Genomic DNA, 24,423 nt, shown 5'->3' on the forward strand with positions numbered 1-24,423 from the left:
GGACACGTAGGCTGCTTCCGCTGTAGAACGCTGTAAATAATGCTGCAACTCTTATGGATTTTTAATAATTAATTGAGTTCCTACCTAAAAGTTAAGTGGACAAGAACAAAGTGCCAAACCCTTTGTTCCATTACCTGGCCTGATTGTCATCTCCCTTTATGGCAGGAGGGGCGAGGCACAGCAGAAAATCCCTGGCCCAAGGTCCCCCAGCAACAGAAGTAGCAGCACCTAGGAGCCTCCTGCTGAGGAAGAGGGGTTGGCTGGGGTAGGGGTGGGGTAAATGAGGGAGGCAAAAGGGAGAGTGGCAGCTATCCAGTGGGAAACAGAGAGAGGTGGGTGGACTTGTCTGAGAGTGGTGCCTGCAGAGCAAGCCCATGTCCTTATTTAGACTTGCTGCTTGAGTATGCGCCTATACGTAATGTATATAGCTGACTTTCTTGGGCCCTGGCGAAAAGTCAGTGCATAAATGGAGATAAGTGTGGGCAGCCTGCGACTGTAATGGTGTGGGGGAGGAGGGGGGAGACCCTTCCCTTTGGTGTTTGGGCGAAGAAAGGCCTCTCTGCTCAGGCGAGCTGAGCCCTGGGAGGGGGGAGGGAGACCTGGGGGTGAGAGAGGTGGAGACATCGGGAGAGACTCACGGCCGCTACCTAACATTTACCCACTCGAAGGAAAAATTGCTCAAGTATTCCCTCATGCCCATGTAGAGTCAAAGCCCATCTTTGACTAAAATACAATAAAAATTCACATTGTTGTGATTACATTAAATTTTAAACTTTTGAATAGCCAGTGTGCTCTTGAGAAAGATAATCGTGGACTGATGTGGTTGCTCCGGGGCTGGGGCAAAGGACAAGGCTTGGAGAAGTTTTGTCAAGAAGAGTGAGCCCGGTGGTTTGGAGAAAAGCTTCACCCTTTACATTGGGGTTGGAGAAACCAAATCAAATTCTTCTGCTGGTCCCTGTGGGAGAAGGTGGGGAAAGGGGTTGTTGAGGTGTTGCTTGCTCCCTTAATTGGGAGAAATAACCTTGCTCAGCCAGGTTATAACTGAGTGCCCAGATCTATAACTGAGGCAGTTAGCCAATCAATTTACTGGGTATCTGCTGTGTGCCTGCTGGGTTCCTCTGTAACCCTACAACGTGAGTATTATTGTGCCCTTAGGAAATGGAAGCCCAGAGAGGTTAAGGGACTTGCCCTAGCTCACACAGCCAATGTGAGGCACAGCCCAGGGTGAAACCCAGCTTCAGCTGGGACTGGAACCTGTGTGCTTCCCAGTGCAGTGCTTCTCAAAGTGTGGTTTGGGACCAACAGCGTCACCTGAGAAGTTATACAAATGCGAATTCTCTGGCCACCCCGGACCTACTAAACCTGAAACTCTGGAGGTAGGGTTTAGAAATCTGTTCTACTAAGTCTACCAGGTGACTCTGGTGCACGCCAGGTTTGGGGACCACTGCCCTCCACCACACTGTCTCCTGGTAAAGAATGATAGCAGATTGCCCCTGCCCTCTGGGGCACACAGTCTGGTTAGAAAAACACAACAAAATACATCCTATTTTTTTTTAAAAGGTGACTGGGTGTGGAGATGTAGCTTTAGGAGAAAAGGTGGCCTTGAAGGGTGGCCCTGAAAGGTGGCCCAGACTGTCCAGGTGAAGGAGGGGCAAGGCTGTACAGCTGGGGAGGGATGTCAGTGAGCGTAAAGGTGGGGAAGCTGGAAGAAGCCTTTCTGGATGCCATGCGGGAACCGTGAGCCTCGCTGGACAGCGCACACTGCGGAGGCATGGTCACCGATGGGCCCGGGGGGCTGGGCTGCTCCTGCTCTGGGGTTTCCAGCTAAGGCCCTGCCCTGACAGAGGGTCGTCTGTCGTCTGACAGTCCACATTTAGGAAGCACCTGTTGTGTGTGTGCCCGGTACTGGGCCATGGAAGCTAAAAACAGGCTCCCTCACCCACTGACTACCTGCTTCTCCACTTTCAGCTCTGGGCTCAAATGTCACCTCCTCGGTGAAGTCTTCCTTGATGCTCCCACAAGGCAGTTCCTGGCTTGCTCTCCCAGCACTTGGTATAGTGGCTGTCACTGTCACTGCCCTACCACCCAGGATCACGATGAGTCATTTGTGGGCCTGTCCGTCCCACTGGACTGGGAGCTGCTTGAGGGCCGAAGCTGTCATATATCTTTGGTTCTGGCACAGATTAGCTGCTCAATTCCCTTGTTAAATGAATATTGATCAGACAAACGAACAAATGAATTGATTAGTGAATGGTCATAACAGCTGTGTGCTTGCTCAGCCAAGTGAAGAATTGATGTCTATAAATCAGATTCAACTGTCTCGTTGGCTTATATGATCTCATCAATGTGCATTTTTTGGTGTGTTTTTCGCAGTTTCTCCTTCATTCATTTGTTGGCATATCTTTACTGAGCACATACTATGTGCTAGGTACCTTACTAAGTGCTGGAAATGCAGTGTGATCACAAGGCCTACACCGAAGAAGCTCACTGTTTAATTTTGGGGGAGCTCCCAATACCTTTTGATTTTATTTTAATTGTCACCTTCTAATGAGAATGGATTTAACCTCTTTTGGGTTAAAAATACTTTTGAAAATCCAATAAAAGCTTTGGATCACTTCTCCAAAAGGAGATTCAAACACTGGGGTTTGTAATCCCCCCTAAATCCGTAGGTGGACCTGGCATTAGGAACTGTAGGCCTGAGGTGGCTGCCAGGTGTCTGTTAACCATGTTGAGGGTTTGCAGCCCATCGGACAGAGTTTTGCTCCGAGGTACCTACGTGAGTGATGGGGCCTGAACTGCAGAGTCTGAGCTGACTCAGTGGTTTCAGGTTCGCCTTGGACAAATGAAGAGTCTGTGGCCACAGTGGCCAGTTGTGCGGCAGATAGAGAGGCAGAAGCTGTTCTTCCTCTGAGGTGGCTGCCTTTCTTGCTTGCCTGTGGTGTTTACTGAGAACCTCCGTTGTCTGCCCATCTGTAAGCAGCACGTGGGCTGTGGGGAAATAAAACTTCCTTGGATTTCTCAGTGCTTCTGTTAAAAGCCCTAGCTTCCTGAGATTTGGGAAATATATAAGAAATAAAGATAAGGAATTTTTGCTTTCACTTTCCCTAGAAGCATTTTCCTCTTCATATACTATGAGAATTAGATCTGTAGCTATTTGTCTAGGTAATTGCTCTGATCCAAAAGAATAATAAAGCATATCTACTTGTGGGTACATGTACAAAATCATTGAAAGCAGAATCTTAAAGACATATTTGTACACCCATGCTCACAGCAGCACTATTCACAACAGCCAAAGGTGGAAGCCATCCAGATGTCCAAGGACAGATAAATGGATAAACAAAATGTGGTATATACATACAATGGAATATCGTTCAGCCTTAAAAAGGAAGAAAATTCTAAAATGTGCTACACATGGATAAACCTTGAGGACATTATGCTAAGGGAAAGAAGCCAGTCACAAAAAGAGAAATATGATATGATTACACTTACATGAGGTACGTGGAGTAGTCAAATTCATAGATACAGGAAGTGGAATGCGGTTGCCTGGGGCTGGGGAACTGGTGTTCGGTGGGCACAGCCCGAGTTCTGTGTGAGGAAGAGTTCTGCAGATGCAGGTGGTGACCGTATTGAAACCGTGCACTTAGAAAGAGTAAAGTGGTACATTTTATGTCATGTGTATTTTACCACAACTTCTCAAAAGGATAATGAAACTTCTCTCATCTCCCCAAGAAGGCCAAAGTGTTAAAGCCAGGATCAGTTTCCTGGGTTAAGTCCCTGAGATGCCCTAAAGCCCAGAGCGCCGTCTCCCTAGGCGTGCACCTTCCAAATGTTCAGGGTGAGGATCTGCAATCCTTCCCATCCCTTCTCAAAGAAGCCAAGGGTTTTTGTTTGTTTTTTCTCCCCTTTCTGGAGAAGAGAGGGACAACCGTCTCTCCCTGGTATTCAAATGGAAAAAAATCCATTGTTTTCCATCCCTTCCCTATGGAGAATCTCACCACTCACAGGAGATTTTTCCATCTTGTTTTCATTGTGTCACCCCAGTAAGGTAGAATACCTTGCATGCACTTCATGATAAAATTAACAAAGACGAATGTTAAGACTCACCCTGCACACGTGTGTGTGCACATGTACTCAGCTGGTGGCCTGCTGGGGGAACAAGCGCTCCCCAGGAAGGGAAGGTGGATGGAGGGCTGTCTGCACTCAGCATGTGGAAGGAGACACAGCTCCCCCAGCTGCTGGGGTTGTAAGTGTGGGGGGCGCAGAGGCTGGGTAGGGAACAACTCCTTGCCTTAGAGCCCCTCTTTGGGAAGCTCCATCCTGAGAAGTGAAATGGGCTTCAGTCTGCTCTTTCTAGAGCACTTATCCCAGATGTTTAAAAAAGTTAACATTCACTTGAGACCCAAAAACTGTTTCTAAATACTTATATAGCTTTAGACACTCACCATTCTGTGAAATAGGTACTATTCATATCCCCTTATATAGTTGGGGAAACGGAGATGGAGACTAAGTAGCATCGCCCAGCGCAGAGTTCAGTTCTCACTGCTCGGGATATTTGGGGAGCAGTGTTGGGACCCCTGGTCTCAGCCCTGGGAGTCCTGTGGCCATAGCAGACCCCTCGTTTCCCCATTTTGTGTCCCCCTAGTGGTGGCCAAGCAGCTGGCCGTAGCCAGAGTTGGTGAGGGTTCCATACACCAAGGGCATTGACCCCTGGCCTCATGAGCCCCAGGCTCCTCCCAGAGTAGGTTACAGGGAGAGGAAGCAGGAAGAACAGAAGGAAACTAGGGAGGAACAGAACTTTTGGGGACTGAGGTCCTTAGTGGACCCTGCTTCATGTTTGCCAAGATCTATTTCCCCTTCCTCGGTAACAGCACCCCAATTTTCCTTTTGGAACCCACTCTTTTCCTTCTCTCAGCCCATGGCGTGCTGGTGGTGCTACATGGGTGAACGTGTGACTCAGGCCTGGCCAATTGGAGAAGGCCTTCTCCCCAAGTCAAGCTAATCAGAGCAAATCCTCAGGATTCAGCTGGAACCCTTAGGAGAGAGACGTGATTTCCCCCCTGGGGTTGTACTACCTGGTGGAATGTGTTTGTAATGCTGGAGGGCCATCTTAGCATCACATAGGAAAAGCCTATATGAGAGTGAGGCCAATCAGAGCGGGACAGAGCAAAGAGAGGGCGTGATGGGTAATTTTATGTATCAGCTTGAGTAGGCCATGCTACCCAGACAAATGTGTCTGGGTGTTGCTGCAAAGGCATTTTGTCAATGAAATTAACATTTAAACTAGTAGACTGGGAGTAAAGATTATCCTCTATATTGTGGGTGGGTTTCATCCCATCAGTTGAAGAACTTAATAGGAAAAAACTGAGGAAGAGGGAGTTCTGCCTCCAGGTTGCCTCCAGACTTGAGCCACAATACTAGCTCTTCCTTGGGTCCCCTACCTGCTCGCCTGCCCTGCAGAGCTGGGACTTGTCAAGCCCCACAACTGTGTGAGCCTGGATCTAGCCAGACCCTCTATCAAATACCCCTGGAGTTTTTACTTCAGTGGTCATCTTGAATTGGGTTTCTGTCACTATCAACCCAAAGGGTTCATCTCAGGAGGGAGCAGGAGCTCACATGGCTGAGCTTTCATTCCATGCCAGGTTCCCTTCTACAATGGACCTTGGCCTTGAAGGATGCATAGAAGCTAATGTGGGCATGCAAAGGAGAGGATGGAGTGAACACGAACATGTGCAAATTGACAGAACATGGCAAGTCCAGGGACTCAGAATTCAGTGTGGCTGAGGTGAAAGAAGTGATTGGCAAGGGTCCAGCTGGAGCACTTGTCAGCGGCCAGGCAACGGAGGACTTTACACGCCAGGCTGAAGAGTTTGGGCCCTGTCGTAAGGTCAGCAGGGGAGGCCTTGAAGCGCTAAGGAGAGCCAGGTTTTGGCTGCTTCACTCTGCAGTGTGAAGATCACAATAAAGCAGAGAGAAGGGAGATGCAGAGAGGTTATTTTACTGCTGGGGTTTTCCCTGGTGCTCCTGAAATCATATTCTACACATCATTTCTTTCCCTTCTACTGGAAGCAGCAAAGCATGGTGGTTAATGACATGGACGCTTGGAGCCACCGGCCTGGGTCCATATCCTGGCTCTTCCACTCACTGTTTAATGCAGTCATGTTGCTTAAGTCTCAGTGCCTCCGTTTGCTTGGTGAAAGTAACATCATTCTCTACCTCTTAGTAATGTCTTGTAATGATTCAACATCACTGCGTGTTTAGGGCTCAGCACAGTGCTTGACACACAGTAAATACCTAGTGGTCAGTAGCAATCTCCCCCCCATCAGGGTCAAAGGGTGGGCCCTGGGCTGCCACCTCCAGGCCCCAGGAGGGCAGCAGTGGCAGGGCCTCTGGCCCTCTGCCCTCTCCCTGCGTCAGCCCCCACCTGCCTTTCCCAGGGGGCTGAGCCTGCGCCCTCCAGTTCTCACACAGCATGGCTGGCCTGGGCCCCAGGGACCTGGGAAGGGGCACTGCAGCGACAGGGAGAGAAAAGAGATTTCAGCTTTGAAAACAGATTTTTGTCCAAATCGTGGGCTTGGGAATTTGGTTGGAATCAGATAAAACCCAGCCTCCTAGCCTTGCACAGGCCCAAAGGGGGTGTTTCTGAAGCGCAGAGGCTGCACACCCAGCCCTTGCACTCCTACTGCCAGGTACAGAGATGAGAGGTGAGAGGTAAGAGGCCATCTCAGCAAACCCGGGACTAGAGGTGGGAAGCAAGTTCACTGAGGTAACTAAAATGCGGAAAGTTCTAAGTCAAAGGGCACCTTGAATTAACCAGCCTTTTTTGGGTTGGTTTCCACAGTGCCATAGAAGTGGTAGCTCTGCCATCAAGTTAAGGGGACACTGGACAAGTCACCCCCACCTTGGCGTCAATTTTCCTGAATGCCCAAGGACGGGAGTCCAATTCAAAGGTGGCAAGTCAGGCTTGCCAAATGGGCTCATCTCGTGGGCCCAATCTGACCACTTGTTCGTGGCGCCCTGTGTGGCAGGTTAGAGAGAGCGCTGGGATTAAAGTGGTGATGTCTGCCATGCACGTGGGAGCCGACGGGTGGCGCGCAGGCGGTGCTTTGCCTGGATGGGTTTTCGTCCTGAATGTTCAGTCTTGGCACTCAGTGGCTTCCCAGGTCTGGCCCAGTGCCCCTCATGGCTCTCCAGAAGGTCAGGAGCTGCTTCAGGCCCCGCCTCTATACACATTCACTTCTTACCTGGTTTTTGCAAAGGTCCTCTAGGGAGAGCTGTGTCCTTCAGGTTCAACATGTGACAATTTTCAAATACATGAGAACTGATTTCCTTGATGATAGTGAAGAGGGAGTCAGGCCTCATAAAAAGGAAGCTGAAGCCCATTGTAGCCCATAGACCCTGTCCACCCTCAGCAACCTCATGGCTCAGGGCTTCTGTCACTATGTCCCCAGCCTCCCCACTCCCTCTTCCCCTATTTCTTCTGCCCGCTGTGCCCAGTGCACACTGGCCCTGGCCCCCTCCTCTAAGCAAGGACTCAAGCCCACTTTATTGTCTCACTCAGCAAGTGCTGATAAGCCCCAATAAACTCATTTACTCTGAGGTGCCAAGAACTAAGAATAGCTGGAGATAAACTTCAAATGGTGAGATTCCAGGCATCAACAAGCAGGAGGCAGGAGACCTCAGCAGCAAGAGGAGGTAACCAGCCCTGAACAGCAGAAGTGAATATCAGCTGTTCTTCAGTTGTGGGGAGAATCGTTTTGCTGAAGGTCTGGAACCTGAGGCATTCCGACGAGGGCGGCCTGGCCCTCTCTCTCCAGCACATAGTGGGGAAAAGTGTGGTCTCTGGAGCCAGGGTGGCTGGGCTTCAAATGCCAGCTCTGCTACCTTCTCACATGTAACCTAGTGAAAGTCACTTAAACTCTTTGTACCTCAATCTTCTCTTGATAAAATGGGGTTGGTGATGATAGTAGTGCCTGCTTTGTAGAGTTGTTGAGGGGGCAGATGAGCTTAGTGCTTAGAACAGTACCTGGCATGTAGTCAGCACTATCTAAGCATTGGCTGTTATCACGAGGCTCCTTGGGGGCCATGCACCAATCCCAGTCCCTGCAGTTTGAGATGGCAGACGCCAGGGTCTGGCCCAGGTCTAGCACACCATAGGTGGTAGCCAATTTGAGCTCTCTCCTTGTACCTTCATTTAGGAATTGTCTCCAGAGCCAAGTTAGGAGCTGGGTAAGAAAACACAGAGAATTTCTCAGCTTGGTGCTGTCTGGGAGCCAGTTATCAGGAGGTCATTGTGGCTTTGTCGCCAATGAGATCAGAAAGTCCAGCAGATCTCTCTCTTTCTTTCTCTGCCACCCTCTCCCATTGATCATGACTTGCTGCCCACAGTCCCTACTGCCTCAGCAGCCATGTTGGGAGAGACACGACCCTACCTCTTAGCTGCAGCTGATTGGACCTGGGAATGGTCCCTGACCCCAGGGCTGCCCACTTAGGTGAGTTGGCCCAATCAGATTCTGCCTTGGGAATCTAGACTTGGAAACTGAGCCATGTGGTGATGATGGAACTACAGCTGAAAGGTTGTCTAGAGTTAGGCAGAGATTATGATGGCCATGTTCAGGCTGAGCCCTGGGGATACAGAAGAAGCTGGGGGCAGAGACAGGAGGCTTAAAAAGAGACACTGTAAACCAGAACTACTTTCCACTTCCAATTCTAAAGAGGCCTGAAGACACCTTGTCTCTTTGGCTTGGATTTCCATGAGATACCTATGCTGGTATCTCATGGAAATACCTTCACAAAGATACCTTTGTGTCAGGCCTCAATCTCAGCACTGGGTTCTGTTTCTCACTCTTGAATAGGTGCCAAAACCTTACGGTTTTTTTTTATTTGACAGTCTTGAGTCTGCTGCCCAAATTCACACTCTCTCTTGAGAGCTGGAATTGAAATGTTTATTTTATTAATGAGTTCAGAGTAAAGTTCATGGCAACCATCTTAGCAGGAGCAGCAGCAGGAGCGAGAAGAGAGGGGTGGAGAGAGAGAGACCTAAGAGGCAGGCCTTATTAGATTTCAAGGGAGGAGTCTCCCAGGGCTGGGAGAAACCAAATTCACAGGGCCGGAGAGAAGACACGAGAGGCTGGTTCCCGGGGGCCCTTTGTAGAACGGCTGGCTGCCCTCTTGCTCAGAGGCATGGCCCGAGGTGCTCCTTATGCAGCGTTTCTTTGGGGCCAATGGGAGTCTGAAACTTCTGGGCACTGGCTGCTTCCAGGGTGCCTGCAGGTTGGCGTCTCTCAAGGCTGGTTCCAGGCTTTGTGTTCGGAAGGTGGGTCCAGAGCTCACTGGCTTCTAGGGGTGAATTTGGTTTCTCCTTCTGGACTTCAGAAGAAGGTCCTGTGGGGAAGATGAAACAGACCAGGAGGGTGCAGTCCTTGTGGGTGCACACCCAGTGCAGGGAAGGGCCTGACCAGAGGGAGTTCCCGGGGGGGTACAAGGCCCTGCCAACCTCTGGCAGCCCCCTTGGTGCAGGCCCCTGGCAGCTACACACCAGCCATAGCCACAGCACACAGGAGGCCAGGGAGAAAGCAGAAGTGACACCTGGGATGAGGTCGGGGGAAGACCAGAAGGCAGAGGGACTGGGTCCCTCACCAAGAGCAGATGACAAGTGACAGAAAACATAGGGCCACTGAGGCCATCCCAGAAACTGCAGCATAGTAGGCCTACTGTCTTGGAAACATGGGGCCCTTATGTTTTGAGGAACTTGTGATAGGAAAGTCAGGAAGTCCAAGCGTGGGTCTGCCCTAGATGCTGCCAGCTGTGGGCTTTAGGCCACACCCAACACCAGTTTCACAGGTGCCTGCCAGCTCTGTCCACGAGCACAGCCCTGTTGCAGGGTGGGAAACACCCCAAAGCTGAGCTCCACAGTGTCCCACAGACAAGAATCTGGAGCCAAGGGAGAGAGAAGGCACAGAGGACAGCTTGGTCTGAGCAGGGCCAAGACAGGTCACAACAGGACATGAACAACCCCAATAGGCCAACCCTGGTTCTTTGGACCAGCCTTAAGTGCCTCTTAATTGCCCCGACTCTGTCCAAGCATGGGGCATGGTGGGGCAGGGCTCCCAGGAGGCAGCACCCCAGGGAAGGGGAAATCCAGGCTGTGCTTCCTTTGGGCTCTCCCAGCCCATCCTGCCTGGTTGGAAGCACTGTCAGTGCCCAGCAGAGAATGGTGCTCACAGCTCCATCCTGCTCATTAGTGTGCTGTGTGGGACCTGGGGCAGGTCCCAAAGGCCATGGTGAGTCAGGGTGCCCAGGTCCCAAGCATGCTACAAAGTGGGCTCTGCGTAGCTCCCATGAGCGGGAGGGCCTTTGAGTCTGACAATCCCAGTGCGGCCAGCAGCAGGCCCGGGGGGCACTTCAGAGACGTGCACCCCTCCACACACCAGTCCAAAGAACCCGCCGACAGCATGGGCAGCAGACGGCCACTACACGCAGCATGGACAGACGGGGCCCTACAGCCCGCCTGCCTATTCACCATGGGGGGCTGCCAGGCTCCAGCTGCAGGAAGAACCCGTGCCTAAGCACGGGAGCACGGTCTTCAAGGAGCTTTCGGACCGGCTGGGGGCTTTCGGCTGCAGAGGAGGGAAGAGAAGAGCTACATACGCAGAGCAGGAAACACAAAACAGGGCTCAGTTATTCCCAGGCAGAGCTCCACCAGGCTGCTCCCTTCACTTGGCTCCTGCCTACTCCCTGAGTTCTAGAATCAGTTGCTACAAGACCTTGAATTTTCCAAGACGTGCACAGAACTCAGCCTCTGTTGCGCATAGGGAGCAAGCGGGCACAGCCACACCTGGCAAGCAGAGGGGTAGGGAGGTGATGTGATGAGATGAGGATGGAGGTCGGATACCACAGAGGCAGAGAGAGACAAAGATGGAGACAGAGAAAGACAGAGAGTAAAAATGGATGCAGAGACCCAGAGCCAGAGAGATGCAAGCAAAGGAGAGGGCAAGAAAGAAGAGGGAGGGAGATGAAGGGAAGAAGAATGCAGGGGAAAGAGAGATGCAGATGGGAGAGAGATTGCCAAGAAGGCTTGAGGAGAGGAAGGAGCAGAGAGTGACAGGGAAACAGAGAGAATGAGACAGGAACCCACACAGATACAGAGACAGGGGTGACACAGAGAGAAACAGACATAGGGAATCGCAGAGAAAGACAGAGATTGGGCCAAAGCTACCCTGCCAGTGGGCCCGAAGCCTGTGGTCCTGGCAGCTTAGAGGCTCAGCAAGAGGAAATGCAGTTACCTATCCAGCAGACCTTGCAGAGAGTAAAAGACAGGAATCTTTAAGCTAGCTGGTGATGGTGCAAGGGATGAAGTTCTGAGTGGGGAATCAGAAGTCCTGAGGCTTTTGGGCCTTAGTTTTCCATATATAAAGAAGGATTTGGACAAGACAGTCTTGGAGGCAGCTCTAACAATGCTTCAGGACAGTGACCTAGTTCTAGGCTTTCTCTAGCTCGGGTGCTTTCGAGGAGCAATTACTACTAGAAGCTATGTGCTTGGACCATTCCTTCAGGCCGAACGGAGGCTGGGAGTGGGCTGGCAGAAGGTAGCCAAGATTCAGGAGGGTGAGAAGACAGGGGAGGTGGTGGGCCAGGCTCCCACACACACTTACAGCTCATCATCGTACTCCTTCAGGGGAGAGACAGCAATAACAAGGTCGATCCAGTCCTGCGGGAAGAAGGTATGTGACTCTGGGGCATGCTCGGGTATCGATGGCATGTGTCCCTGACACTCCATTGCTGTTCCTGGGCACCAGAGACCAGCATCAGCTGGCTGGGACCTCTTCCCATGGGAAGGTAGACCCTGGTGGGGCTGGAGAACCCCCTGGTGGGATGGGTCTCACTGTGCAATCCTATGATCTGGGGAAGCTTCCAGTCTCTGAGGCTTCAGAACCACAGAGGCCAGGGTGGCCAGGTCCCTGAATGACAGTAAGTTCCCAAATACTGATTTGTGGACCAGGGCTAGGCTGCAGCCTCAGGATCACAGGGGGAATTTCTTAAAACTCTAGATTCATGGACTTGGGCCCTGGAAATCTGGGGTAGGTCCTGGGAAACATTATTTTTAACAAGGTCCCTGGGTCTTTCTGATGTGCACAGCCAATTAGAAAACCTAGCTTTCTGATCGTAGTATATTTATCCTCTCAATGGATCACTGCCATCCTTGGCTTATCCATCACCATCCATCCTTGGCTTGGGTATACCCAAAAAAAGGTATGTGAACTATCACTGAGCCTCTCTACCGCATAGTAGCTCTTAATATTGACCTGAAATCTCTTCCCAGGACCTCCCTTCATCCAATCCAGTCCTGCTCTCAAGGACCACCAAGAACACTTCTGCTCCCTCTACCCTAAGGCAGCCCTTCAGATAATCAAAGACAGTCATCATGTTACCCGTAAGTCTTCTCTTGTCCACAGCCCTGAATGTGGGTCCCAGTCCCATCTGGTCAGCTTCCTCGGCTCTGAACTTAATACCTCAGGCTCGGCCGCCTGCATACAGTTGCACAGGTTGTGCATCGCACAACATGAGTGGGCCCCATTCACGCCGTGTCGGTAGGAGGGCACCCCCTCGGATTGTGCAGTGCACACAGCCTGGGAGATCTCATGTGGTGGCCCTGACCCAGGGGGGTATCCATCTCATGGGCGGAGAGCAGACTACCAGCAGCCCCTCCTCCACTGAGGGCCCTCCACTTCCGTTACTGCTTTCTAATGGCCCCAAGCACTCTCTTGATTCCTGGTTGCTGCGCACTTAGAGAAGACCGTCAGTTTTTTTCTTGGGTGGGTTGCCACAACTGGGCACCTGGAGTCTGTGCCATTTGCATTTTGGATTCAAGATGAGGAACTGACATTTATTTTTCTGAATCCCACATTGTCAGATTGAGACCACTGGCCGGGGCGGGGGGGAGGGGAGAGGTTGTGTGGGTGTCACCCAAGAGTTGCCGGGACCCTGGATACCAGCCCTGGGAGGGGGCACCCCAACTGTAAGACCTGGCTGCAGAGGCCATGCTGAGAGGCCAGCAGGCAAGGCAGGGAGGGGGCTCGGTCTTACCCCATGATTCCAGGCCTTCTGCAGGGCGGCCTCGGCCTCAGCCAGGGTGTAGTCCGTCACAATCTTGCCGTTGATCGCCATGACCTCGTCTCCTTTCACAATCCCGCCTGCAGGGAGACGAGGCTGTTTGGCAACTGGGCCGTAAGTGACATGCACCTGGCCCACTGGGTCACTGTTGAGCTGCAGCAGGAGCCTGAGTCCTGGGCTCTGAAGGCTCATGTGGGAGCAGAAAGCACAAGGGGCAACAGTCCACCAGGTTCCTCAATGGGCACGCCATTCCCACACCATCCACCCACCCTCACCCCGTTCTGCAGACTAGGGACAGCAGAGGTGAACCCTTTCTAGGGGCCTCCACTGTTTCACAGGGAGGCAGACCTGCATTCCTGGAGAGGCCACTAGAAACAGGAGCTAGTTCTGTGAGCCGTCCTCTCAGGGCTCCAGCCCTGCTGGTCTGCTTCAGGCCCTTGAGCAGGTCAAGCTCTTTCCTGCCTCACATGCTGTTCCCCATGGGACACTTGTCCCCTCTCTCTTTCTTCTCATCTGCATCTGAGAGGAAACGTCTCCTCCCCAAAGACGTCTTCTCTACATACCACCCCCCCACCCAACTTGCTCTGAAGCAGAGCTCTCTTTTTATTCTCTCACAGTATCCTGGTCTTTTCCTGTAGAGCACATTTCACAATTTGTAATCATATGTCCGTGGACTGATGGTCACAAGCCATGACGAGAGGACAGGGAGGATCCTTTTAGCTCAACATCCCCAGCACAAAATAGGAGTTCAGCAGCTACTTCCTGAACTAATGAATGATGGTTGGAGGTGTTCGTGGATGAGATGGCTTGGGATCTAATAAATGCGGGCAAAGCCGAGTTCTAAGCTAAACAGTCATTCACTGCAGGACTTGTCAGAACACGGACTATGTATGTGGCTCTCCATGCAATGGGGAGCTCGTGATTGGTTTCCTGCACATCTTCAACTCGGAAACATTCCCCCCACCCCAGTCCCAGCGTTCTCAGAATGCTCTCCAGCTTAGTTGAATCGGATCACCCAGAAGCAGCCTGGCAGGCATGAAGGCCCCTCGGAATGGGGCGTGTGCTGCTGAAGGTGGCGGCCTAAACACCTGCACTCCGGGGCAACTTCTCCCAGCTGCTTGCCTGTCCGGAGCAGTGTGGGATCGAAGCGTGCACAGCAGTTCCCTGTGTACAGTACAGTGGGCCTGGGGAGGAGGCACTTCCACCGTCTCATTTTGTACAAACCCACGGTGGGGCCGAAGGGCCAATAAGGTGCTGGCTGGGCTCGGGCTTTGTATGGTGGGGGAGGGCCAGGAAAAGTCAGCCAGCCATCCATCCTGACCCTCTTTCCCTGCCGGACATGGCAGACGGCAGGCTCTCTTGGCCGAGCATCAACCCACCCCTCAGCTGGCACAGAAATAACACAGAGGAGGAGGGTGTGGGCAGGGCAGGCCGTGGGGGGCCATGGCAGCTCCCTAGCTGAGCAGTCCCCGTCCTGGGCAAGTCCTCGGTACCCCACAGGACCCCACAGAAGCCTGGCTGCTAGAGGCCGGATGACTTTCCTATCACACCACTCCCACCTCATGCCCTCACCCACCCTCCATTCTGCCACCTTGGGCTTGGGGCAGAGTCTGACCCCGGCCTAGACTGCCCCGGAGGGGTCTAATAAAAGGACTCCCTGTGCTGGCCCAGAAAGGCTAGGGGCCTGGGCCTCCTCCTTTGAGGACACCCACACGCCTCCACAAAGACCTGGGAGGACTGAAAAGCCTGCTGGACTTGGGAGAAGAAATCACCAGTGGTGAGGTGTCAGATGCTATCTGACAGGTGAGTGGGTTGATAGTTTGCGGCGCGGGTCTGTGGCTGGGGGTCACTAAGGCTTCCCTCATCATCATGAGGGTGTTTTGGTGGACGAGGGATAAAGGCAAAGCAAGAAGACCGTGCCACAGACTGATGCAGGCTGGGAGGGGGCGCCCTGCCCCTCTGGGAGGGGGCCGGGCTGTGGAAGGCAGAGGTGGCCCTTGTGCTGGACAGTGAAGCCACATGACCAAGCTGCTTGGGTTCAAGTCCTGCCTCCACTGCTTGCTGGCTATGGGTTCTGGAACAAGTACTTAAATCTTCTCATGCCTCAGTTTCTTCAGCTGTAAAATGAGAATAACAGTGCCTCATTTCGGCTGTTGTAAGGATTAAATGAGTTGATATACACAAGTGGCTGAGACACAGGGTGGTGTGCCGGGTGCCCCAAATAGCATCTGGCCCGCTGTTGGCTTTTATCGTTATTAGAAGGATGGGTCAGGTTCTGATGGCTTGTCTCCTGCCCTGGCATGTGCTGTCCCCACTTCCTGGAAAGCTCTTCCCCACCTTCATGGGGGGTAACACTGACTTAGCTTTTAAGGCTCAGCTTAGGCATCACCCTTCTAGGTAGGAGCCTTCCCAGGGGCCCCCTTTCCCTTGGTGGGTTGGGGGCCCCTCAGAGTTCCCACAGCTCCCGTCCCCCCCAGTCCTTTGCCAGCCCTCTGCAGACCACATTGTCATTGTTTTCACCGCTAGATGGGGGCCGCTGGAGGGCAGGGTGGCATCTGGTTTGGCTGTGTACCCACAGGCCTGGCACCACTGTGCACCCACAGGCGACACGTGGGACTGGGTGGATGGATGAACTGGAGGGGCATTCTTGAGCAACCCACTCCAAGTGCGCAGCTGTTGGCTTTCCTGCAGAGCCCTGTGTAACCACCACGCCGTCCCCAGACTGGGACAGGGCTGCTCCCACTCACCATGCCGCTCAGCCGCTCCGCCCTCGTAAACAGCTGAGACGACCACCTTGCCGATGGGGGAGTCCACACCGCCTTCCAAGGCCAGGTCCAAGGCTCCCTCCTGGTTAGGGGCAAACAGGCCTCAGCGAGCCAAGCAGATATCGGCCTGTGGCCACCTGGGCACCACTGAGCCTCTTGACAGGGCCACACAGAGGACAGGAGGAGCCACAGGGCCGATGGCAGGGCCATCAAGAAGAAGGAGAGGGCCTGGGCGTGGGGTCTCACCACAGGAAGGGGCATCTTCCGGGGGAAAGAGGAGAATAGTGAGGATCTGGGGGGTTACCTAGGAATCTCTTCAGAGTAGGAGACACAGGGGACCAAGATGGGGGGGGACAGGAGCAGAGAGGGAGCGGCTACCCAACCTTCAAGTGCCCAGGTACCTTCTTAATGCGCAGGAGCCGGACATCCTTCCCTAGGATCTGCTCTGGGGTGAACTGGAGGGAGAGGCAGTGGGGGCACTTTGAGTCGGCCTGAAGGATGAGGGTGGGACCGGGCAGGAGGGGAAGCCAGGCACCTGGGGAACACTGGGCCCCACAGAGGACACAGACAAGGGGAACTTTCCCAACCCCAGTGCCATCAGTCTTTAACTGGGGGGCCCAGGCCCCATGGGGGACACGCAGGGCACACCCACAAATCCCAGACCCATTCTTCCTGGGCGTATGGTGAGACCGGTGAGGGCATGCCTTGTCAACACACAGCACAGCACCTGGCATGTAGTTGGTGCTAGTAAGTGTACCTTGTTATAAACCACCCCTCCCCCCACCCCCAATCACACTGGGATGCCCTTTGAAAGGATCCTTCACAGGAAGGGGCAGTGGAGGCCTCCTTGGGGCCCCTCACATGCCCCACCTCATCCCAGGGCCCAGAATGTACCACCACCAAACATGTTATAACCCTCAACCCCTGTTCCTGAGGTGGCCCCCTGAGGCAGGAGAGTTCTCTCTCACCATGGAATAGGGGTCAAAGCCCTCCTCATATTTCCGGAAATCCTGGAAGAGAAGGAGAGTGTTAGGGCAACAGATCAGAGGCCCCTGAGGGTCACCGCAGGAACCAAGCTTGGGGCAGAGGAAGACAATGGTGGGAGACTCAGAGGTAGGGAGGGGAGAGAGGGAGGGGTCAGGTGTGGCCTGGACGAGGAATGCAGGGAGGAGGCTAGCAGCCCCAGCAGCCAGAGTGCCCCTGCCCAGGGAGAAGCAGAAAGCTGTGGGAAGCTCTGGGGGAACCCTGGCTCTGGACCACACACTGTCCCAGTCGGGCGAGCAACTCGGGCAGCAGGGGCACCGGCTGACGTCAATCCTTTGGACCCTACTGCAGTTCCTCCAGGTGCCCTGCGAGGCCAGGTCCAGGATCTGGGGGAAGAAGCCCAGCTTTTCTCCACCCAGGGCTCTGATCCCAAAGAAGGACCAGCAATGCTCAAGAGACCGCTCTTCCTGGGAATTGGCCACAAGACGATGGCAGGCAGGGGGCAAAGGGAGGTCAGGCACCCGGAGGAAAAGCGGGAAGTCTGTGCTTGCCCATGTCCAATGCCGTTCTTAATATAAATCTCATCCAGAAAGACTGGGGGCCTCCCCAGAGCCTTCGCCAGGGGAGGAGGAGAGAGGACTTGCAGCTCAGAGGACCCAGCTTGGTGGGGGCTGTGGGGACAGTATCCCCCACATGTAGAAACAAGGTGGTGAGAAGGGAGAGGGGGAGGGCCAGAACTTTCCCAGGAGTCACACAGACAGCAGAGGCCCAAGGACCACAGGCTGAGGGGCCAGGCACAGCAAGCTTGAGAGCAGCAAAGCCTCCATGAGTCCCCACAGGAAAGTGGCAGCGAAGGAGCAGCCTGGACAGACTGAGTGGGGCCACCCCCAGCACTCAGTTCGCTGGGCCACAGCAAAAGTGTCCCCTGGGGCCTGTGGTCAGCACCATGGGGAGGCCACGCGCAGCAGCCGAGCTCCAGGCACGACACCACGGTCAAATATCAGCAGATGGATCCCTGGGCATCTGTCTGTCCTCCCTCCTCACTGGTCTTCATCACCCTGGCTCAACCCCCCAAAAGCCAGGGAGACCCCCAGGCCGGTCTGTGGGTGTCAGGGCTGCAGATAGAAAGGACGCAGCAAATCCATGGGCAAGAGAGATTACTAGGCAGGATATGGAGTCAGTGCTTTCTCACCGAGGGCCCTGCCCGCCCCTGGCTGTCCCTGCCGCACACCCGGCAGTGCTGGCTGCGGGCCTGAGAGTCTTCCCCCACACAGTGCTGTCAGGGAGGGGAGGGAGACGCATCTCAGGGGTGCACCTTGTGTAAATTTAGATCAGAGACTTATGAGCCATGATAGCTGGTCAGCCCTTGGAGAGGGAGCCCAACCCTTTATCCAACAGATGGAGAAACTGAGGCCCAGAGAGGTGACATTCCTGCCCAAGGTGACCCAGTCAGTGGGCAGTGGAGCAAAGGTTGGAGTCCCAGTCTGGGTCCTCAGACTTCTCATCTTCCTGTCTGTCTCCCATTGAGATCTCTGTGCGCCCCAAACAACATGGCCCTTAAATCTCTGTTGTACAATCACGGTGCTTTCAGAAGCAGCATCTAGGAGCCTGACCCCCTGGGTTAGAATATGGGGTCTGACGCTAGCTGTGGCCTCATAGATGTGTTTCCTAATGTCTCTGCTTCTGTTTCTCATCTACATGATGGGTGATACTAGCACTTAATTCCTAAGTTGTTATAAAGTGTGAATGAGTTAATACAGTCTTTAGAAACAGTGCCTGGCGCAGCACACCTTCTGTTAGCTACTGCCGGTCATTGCCCGTTCTTGGCCTGGTGGCAGCCTCCTTTGCAAACCCCTGAGTCTCACTGTGCAGCTGACACCTCCCCTTAGCTCCCCGTCTGTAGTCATGTTAGTCTGCAGTTGGGGGGTGGGTTATCGTGAGGAGACTGGCTTCAAGATCTCCCTCCATCTGGGAGTCTCTTTCATGGGTGGTGAGGCAGCCAACCTGATGGCTGGTTCTGTGGATGAAAGCCCCAGGAGATGGGGATGATAAGTGGCTGCCTGCCTGACACCACTCATGGACCAGCTAGGACTTCTGTGGCCCTGTGCACAGGTGCACCCTGGGCAGATGGAGGACCTGGGCCACCACTCCCCCCGCCCAATGTTGGCTCGGTACCAGGTGGGGTTGGTTTGAAGCTGTGCTCTGCCTTGAGGGGACAAGACAGGGAAAGAGGCAAGGAGAAACCTCAGGTGCCTAGAGCTGGAACAAGGCTCCATCTTGAGCTCTGTGACCCTCTGAGGGTTCTCTCTGCCCTGTTCCTCTTCGACCAACCAGCAGCCAAAGGGCTGAGTCCTCAGACGCCCAGCATGGGGTCCAACAAACCCAACATCCCCACCTGATACTCGACCCTCCCCAAACCCTGGCTGTGGGTGGGCCCGAGGCTCTCGGCAGATGGCACTTGGGGCCACCCAAGAGCCAACCAGCACTCCCAGAGAGAGAAGTCAAGGTGGAAGGCACAGAGGGTGGCAGGGAGGGCCACAGACACACGGCGGGTATCATTTTACGTGTCTGAACGCTGTCTGATAAACCACCATCCTCTTCAGCATCTCCTGTGGCTGCCAGGAAAAAGAAAAATTCCATGCTGGATGTTACCAACCAGTCTTGCCTGCCCCCTGGTGCCAGGCCCTGGGCCTGCCAGCCTGGGGCTGCCCTACCAGCATCCCTCCCAGACGGACACAGCCTGGTTTCTGTTTCGGCCCGCATGACCTCCCCAGACACGGCAGCCTCCAGTTTCTAGGCAAGCACACCCCTCCTCTCGTCATTAGCCAGAGAATGTGACACAGATGCCCCAGCAGACCGTCACAGGAGCATGAACTTGGCTCTTTGCGGAGCTGACAAGACAGCTGAGGCTCTATATAAGTATCTGAGCTGCGCAGCACTGACATTTGGATAGGGTTTCCTTGAAAGGAGAATTAGAATTCTGGCGTGACTCTCCCTGCCAAGGGTGGGAGGCCAGTCGGCGTCTGGGGCCCCTGGAGCAGGGTGCGCACGAGTACCGGCTCACTCAGCTGCAGGTGACTGAGGGTGGGCAGACCTCCCCTCTGCCCAGGACCACACGTCACACTCTCAGTCCCAGCGGGGAGTGAGACATGAAATGGAGAAAGGCGGTGGATCGGCTTTGACTGGTTCCCCATCTGAGGGTGGTCCGTGCCACGCCCTGCCATGGGGGGCCTTGGGGGCAGAGGCCCGAGCAAGTGGAATCACTCTAAGTTTCGGCAGGATGACAACACAGGTGAGGGCTCGGGCTTTGGAGTCTGAGTGACTCTAGAGTGAGTAGAAAGTCCTGGCTTTGCCTTGGGCCCTCGACGTACCCTCCCGAGCTTCGGGTTCCTCAAGTGTGATCCTCAAGGGATCACAGCAGGTGCCACCTACTGGATTGCTGTGGGGTTAAATGAGTCCCGGCAGAGCCTGACACAGGTCGGCTCATGATAAGTCTGTTTGGGCAAGTGACGAACAGGAATGGCCATGTGGATTTGTTCATCTCGTGGCCAATGAGAAGGTGAGGAGATGGCACCCGGTGTGAGTTTGTGTCCTTCCTCACTCTCCCTCCGGCAGAACCGGGGGGAGACAGCCCCGGTCTGCTCCTCTGGAGACGCCCTGGAGGGGACCTGAGTGGCTTACCAGCACCTCGGATTTCACGGCTGGCCTGTAGATGAAGTTGGGCTCCTGGTGGACCATGACGGGCTTGGAGATGGTGGACACGCCAGGGCCTCGTGGAGGCTGTGGGCTTGGGCAAAATGTCTACAGGGGTTCGTTTAAGAGAGACACCCATGTGAAGTCATGGCAGGGGGCCCAGACGCACCGTGGCACTCTGACACACGTGCTAAGTCACACCATGCCCATGCGGAGCCAGCCTGGCCCATTCACCCTGCCAGAGGTCCCAGGGGTATGATCTTCAGCAGAGGGATGAGAAATCCACTGGCCACAGCATGCTCTGAAGTCAAAGAAATTACGCGGCTATAAAGAATCAATCAGGACTTGAGCCTGATTATGGGGTTACCAGCAGCCACTGTCACTCAGAGGATAGACTTTCAAGGCTTTCTCTCAGTGGCCTTGGATGCCGTTCAGCTCCTCTCTCCCTAAGGGTCCTCTGGTCTGGCTACGGTTCCAGTCCCCAGACTCACAGGAAGCATCTGGTGTTCCTGGTGGGTGGGCACAGAGTCTGGAGGGTGGGGGTGGGGACCAGTAAGGGAGGCATCCAGGAGAGCTGATGCACCGTCTGCTTTGCTCTAACCCGCTTGATCATCTTGGGCAAGATAAATCAAACTGGGTCACAACCCTGCCCCGGACCCTTGATGGGTCCCCACTGACTACTGAGCTCCTTGACTTGAAGCCAAGGTCCTTCATGAGCTTCTCTGTCTCTGTTCACACTCATCCCTTACTCCTTCCTACCGTCCTCACAGCGCCTAACTTTAGCCTTCAAAATGCCCCGAATTCTTGCCTCAAGGCTTTCACACATGTTCTTTCTTCCTGCTTTACCTGCCTGGGTGTTAGCTTAGGTACCACTGCCTTCAGGAAGCTTTCCTTTAGCTTTTCCTCTCCGCCCCCACCACTCACTGCAGCGCTTGTGTCCCACCCGTCCCCCTCTGGCAGTGTGGTGGTTCTCTGCTTGTCTGTCTTCCCACCAGACTGCCTCGGGCAGGGAAGCTAAGCATCACATCTGGCATATAGTAGTTGCTCACTAAACATGTTGCATAACTAAATGGGTGACGATAATATGGCAGGCACACAGGACAGCGCCTGGGGTAGATACGGCCCTGAAAACCTTCCCTTGGGAGATGCCAATGAGGCAGGTGCACAAACTGACACAGGTGTTTTTTCCCAGCACCTGAGACCTGCTGGTGGCTGGGTTGGCAGTGCAGATGTGTGCTCAGTACTGATGACAACTCATCTGGAGCCTGGAGGGAGGAGGCTGGGCAGGGCTAACTAACAAAATAGCAGCCCCTGGCCCTTGGGTCAGGAACAACCCTGGCTTAGATGTTGCTTATGGTGCTTATGGCCCAGTTTTTCAGAGGCAACTTGTGTTGGGGAGCTTTCAGCCTTCGGGAACTAATAGTGGGAACTTCATGGCTCCTGGGTCATTCTGAGAAAGCTGGATCCTGTTTTGAATCTTGACCCTGACTCAAAAGTTGGCAGAGTTTACCTCCAGTCTCAGTTGGCAGCTCCACACAGATTTCTTTGTGTCCTGATTTGTTGCTGATCTCAGTGCTGATCACTGAGCACTTACTGTGAGCCTGCCACACTCCTAAGTACTAATTTAGAATAAGCACATGTGTTACCTCATTTGATCCTCATAACAGGTGGGTGCCACAGGCATCCCTATTTCATGAATGAGGATACCCAGGCTCAGACTGATGCAGTAACACATGTTCAACATCACCCAGTCTATGGCCAAGCCATGATTCAAGCCCAGGCACTTCTTCTTTGACATCTTCATGTTCCCTGTCCCTGCAATGCCCTTCCTCCCATCCTCCACGTATGGCCGCCCCTCAGGGCTCAGCTCTGAAAGCCTGTTACTCTACAGAGGTGCCTGCAACCTCCCATTAGAATGAGTCTCTCCCACAATGACACCTGACCTGTGCTGACTTTATAGCTGAATCCTGCCTGGTCAGCTGCTCATCCTTCAGGTGGCAAAGTCCCAGAGAGCACAGGTGGGCCAGCCTCCCCAGTGTCCTTTTCAGGACACTTTCACACAGAGAAGCACAAGGCAGGGGCTCAATCAGTGAATCCTGAATCAAATTCCTGAGGCAAAGCTGCCGTCCATCTCAGTGGGGACCACTCACAATGAGGATGTGGCCCTCTGGGCCGGGCTAATTCAGCCCCTGCAAACCTGGTCCTGGCCAAGCTCTGGGGAATTCATCCCCAGAACAGTTAGACTCTGTCTGTCAGAGCTGTAGGGCTTGGCCCTCCCCAGAGGTTCAGAGGGAGTCCCCCTGAGAGTCCCCCTGAGCGTCCCCTGCAGAGAGCTGCAGCCCTGTCTGCATCTGGCACTTTCCCACTCCCACCCTCCTTCCCCCATGCTCTCCTGAATGCTCTGAGATGCTCCTCCTGCTCTCCGTGCAGGGACTCAGATCCAGGCAGGGAAGGTTCAGGAAAGCCACCGACCAGGTAGTGCTGCCTACCTGCCTCCCCCTGCACCCGCGCCCCGCCCCCCTCCCGCCACCGCTGACTTAGCCTGGCCCCACAGCTGCTGGAGCAGAGGAATAGTCTGTTTTTCCTTCCCTGGGGTCAAAGCTCCAGGTCTTCCTTAACGATGACCTCTTCCAATATAGTCTTTGGATTATGAACAATGAATAAGAAATAGGTCTTTTTTGAGAAAGATCACTGTTCAGCTTCCTGACATCCAAGCAAAAGCTCCCTAGTCTTTTCAGAGCAAATTTGGAGATTTCCAGGAATTCTCCATCTTCCTCTTTTCTGTAGCTGGAAGACGGCCAGGCACTTCTGGGTATTATACTTCAAGCCAACATAGTTGGCCGGCTCCGTAGAAAACGGCGCTGCAAAGTCCTCCCACTGCCCCGGATGGTGAGGTTACTGCGTTTACACAGCTCCCCATTGCTCCCCTGCACTTGCTGCTTCCCTGTTAAACTGGGGATTCATTTCCCACACTCAAGGCGTTCTAGGCCAATATCATATCAAGAAATGAGTAGCTGTGACATAGAGGTCTGGCTGTTCAACACAACCTTCCGAGTCCTACATTGAACATTGTCAGCCCATACTAGCCAAGAGGAAGGGAGGGCAGTGAACCTCGTGCTCATCCCAGCGCCACAGGTGATTCACCACACAACGCAACACTTCAAAGTCAGCAGAAACCACAAACATGCGGGATGTCCACCACATGCAGGTTGGGGGACTCATTCCTGGAAAGTGGGGTGAGTGATGTTTCCCCTGTCTCCACTCACAGGAGCAGAGGAGGCCACGGGAAACAGCAGCCCTGCCCACTCACTCTTCCTGCTCCCCCACGTAGCATGCAGAACAGGGGCAGTACCTTTGGGGTGGCTGGGAAGCTCCGTTCAGGGACAGGGGAACTGGCGGGCTTCCCGCTGTGGTTCTTGGCCTCCCAGTCCTCTGTAGGACTGCCTACATCCCCAGCGCGGAAGACGTGGTTGCCCAGTGCTTCTTCCAGTGCAGAGGGCAGGGGGCGGGTGGGAGTGAGGTCTTGGGTGGGAATAGATGGTGGGGGAGGGATGGGAATGGGGGGTGGGGTGTGTTGCACCCAAGGTGAGGATGAGGCACTCGCATGGCCTGACGACTGGAGGATAGGGGGTGCGGGGACCTTGGATGGTGGGTTGGAGGGTGGAGGGTGGGGCATCACCGGCAAGGCAGAGGGGATCTTGGGGGGATAGTAGAACATGTCCAAAGGGATGTCATCCAGGTCAGTGGTGTGGAGGTGCAGCCCGCCTGCGAAGCGTCTCAAGGGTGGGGCCAGGGGAGACATAGAAGATGGGGTAGGTGGGAGCCCCGTGGTCATCTGGGGGGTTGCAAAGGAGTTCTGTAACCATCTGGC

At 54.0% G+C, this 24,423-nt stretch overlaps 1 protein-coding gene across 1 annotated transcript in view; it reads right to left on the reverse strand.

The window, feature by feature from the left end:
• Nucleotides 1–8,928: 8,928 nt before the first annotated feature.
• The window catches only part of USH1C (USH1 protein network component harmonin), a 46,515-nt gene continuing 31,020 nt past the window's right edge, over nt 8,929–24,423 (reverse strand). Inside the window, 13 exon segments of the mRNA XM_045825760.1 lie at nt 8,929–9,265; nt 9,267–9,342; nt 9,345–9,380; nt 10,530–10,639; nt 11,652–11,707; nt 12,600–12,602; nt 13,084–13,190; nt 15,858–15,957; nt 16,277–16,330; nt 16,844–16,885; nt 19,424–19,474; nt 20,541–20,660; nt 23,905–24,387. Of these exon segments, the coding sequence (XP_045681716.1) occupies nt 9,061–9,265; nt 9,267–9,342; nt 9,345–9,380; nt 10,530–10,639; nt 11,652–11,707; nt 12,600–12,602; nt 13,084–13,190; nt 15,858–15,957; nt 16,277–16,330; nt 16,844–16,885; nt 19,424–19,474; nt 20,541–20,660; nt 23,905–24,387 (1,443 nt within the window). The 3' untranslated portion in view covers nt 8,929–9,060.

This window comes from Phyllostomus hastatus, unplaced genomic scaffold (assembly GCF_019186645.2).
Source record: "Phyllostomus hastatus isolate PE091 unplaced genomic scaffold, TTU_PhHast_1.1 phas_scaffold_585, whole genome shotgun sequence".
In the NCBI taxonomy this organism is placed as follows: Eukaryota; Metazoa; Chordata; class Mammalia; order Chiroptera; family Phyllostomidae; genus Phyllostomus; species Phyllostomus hastatus.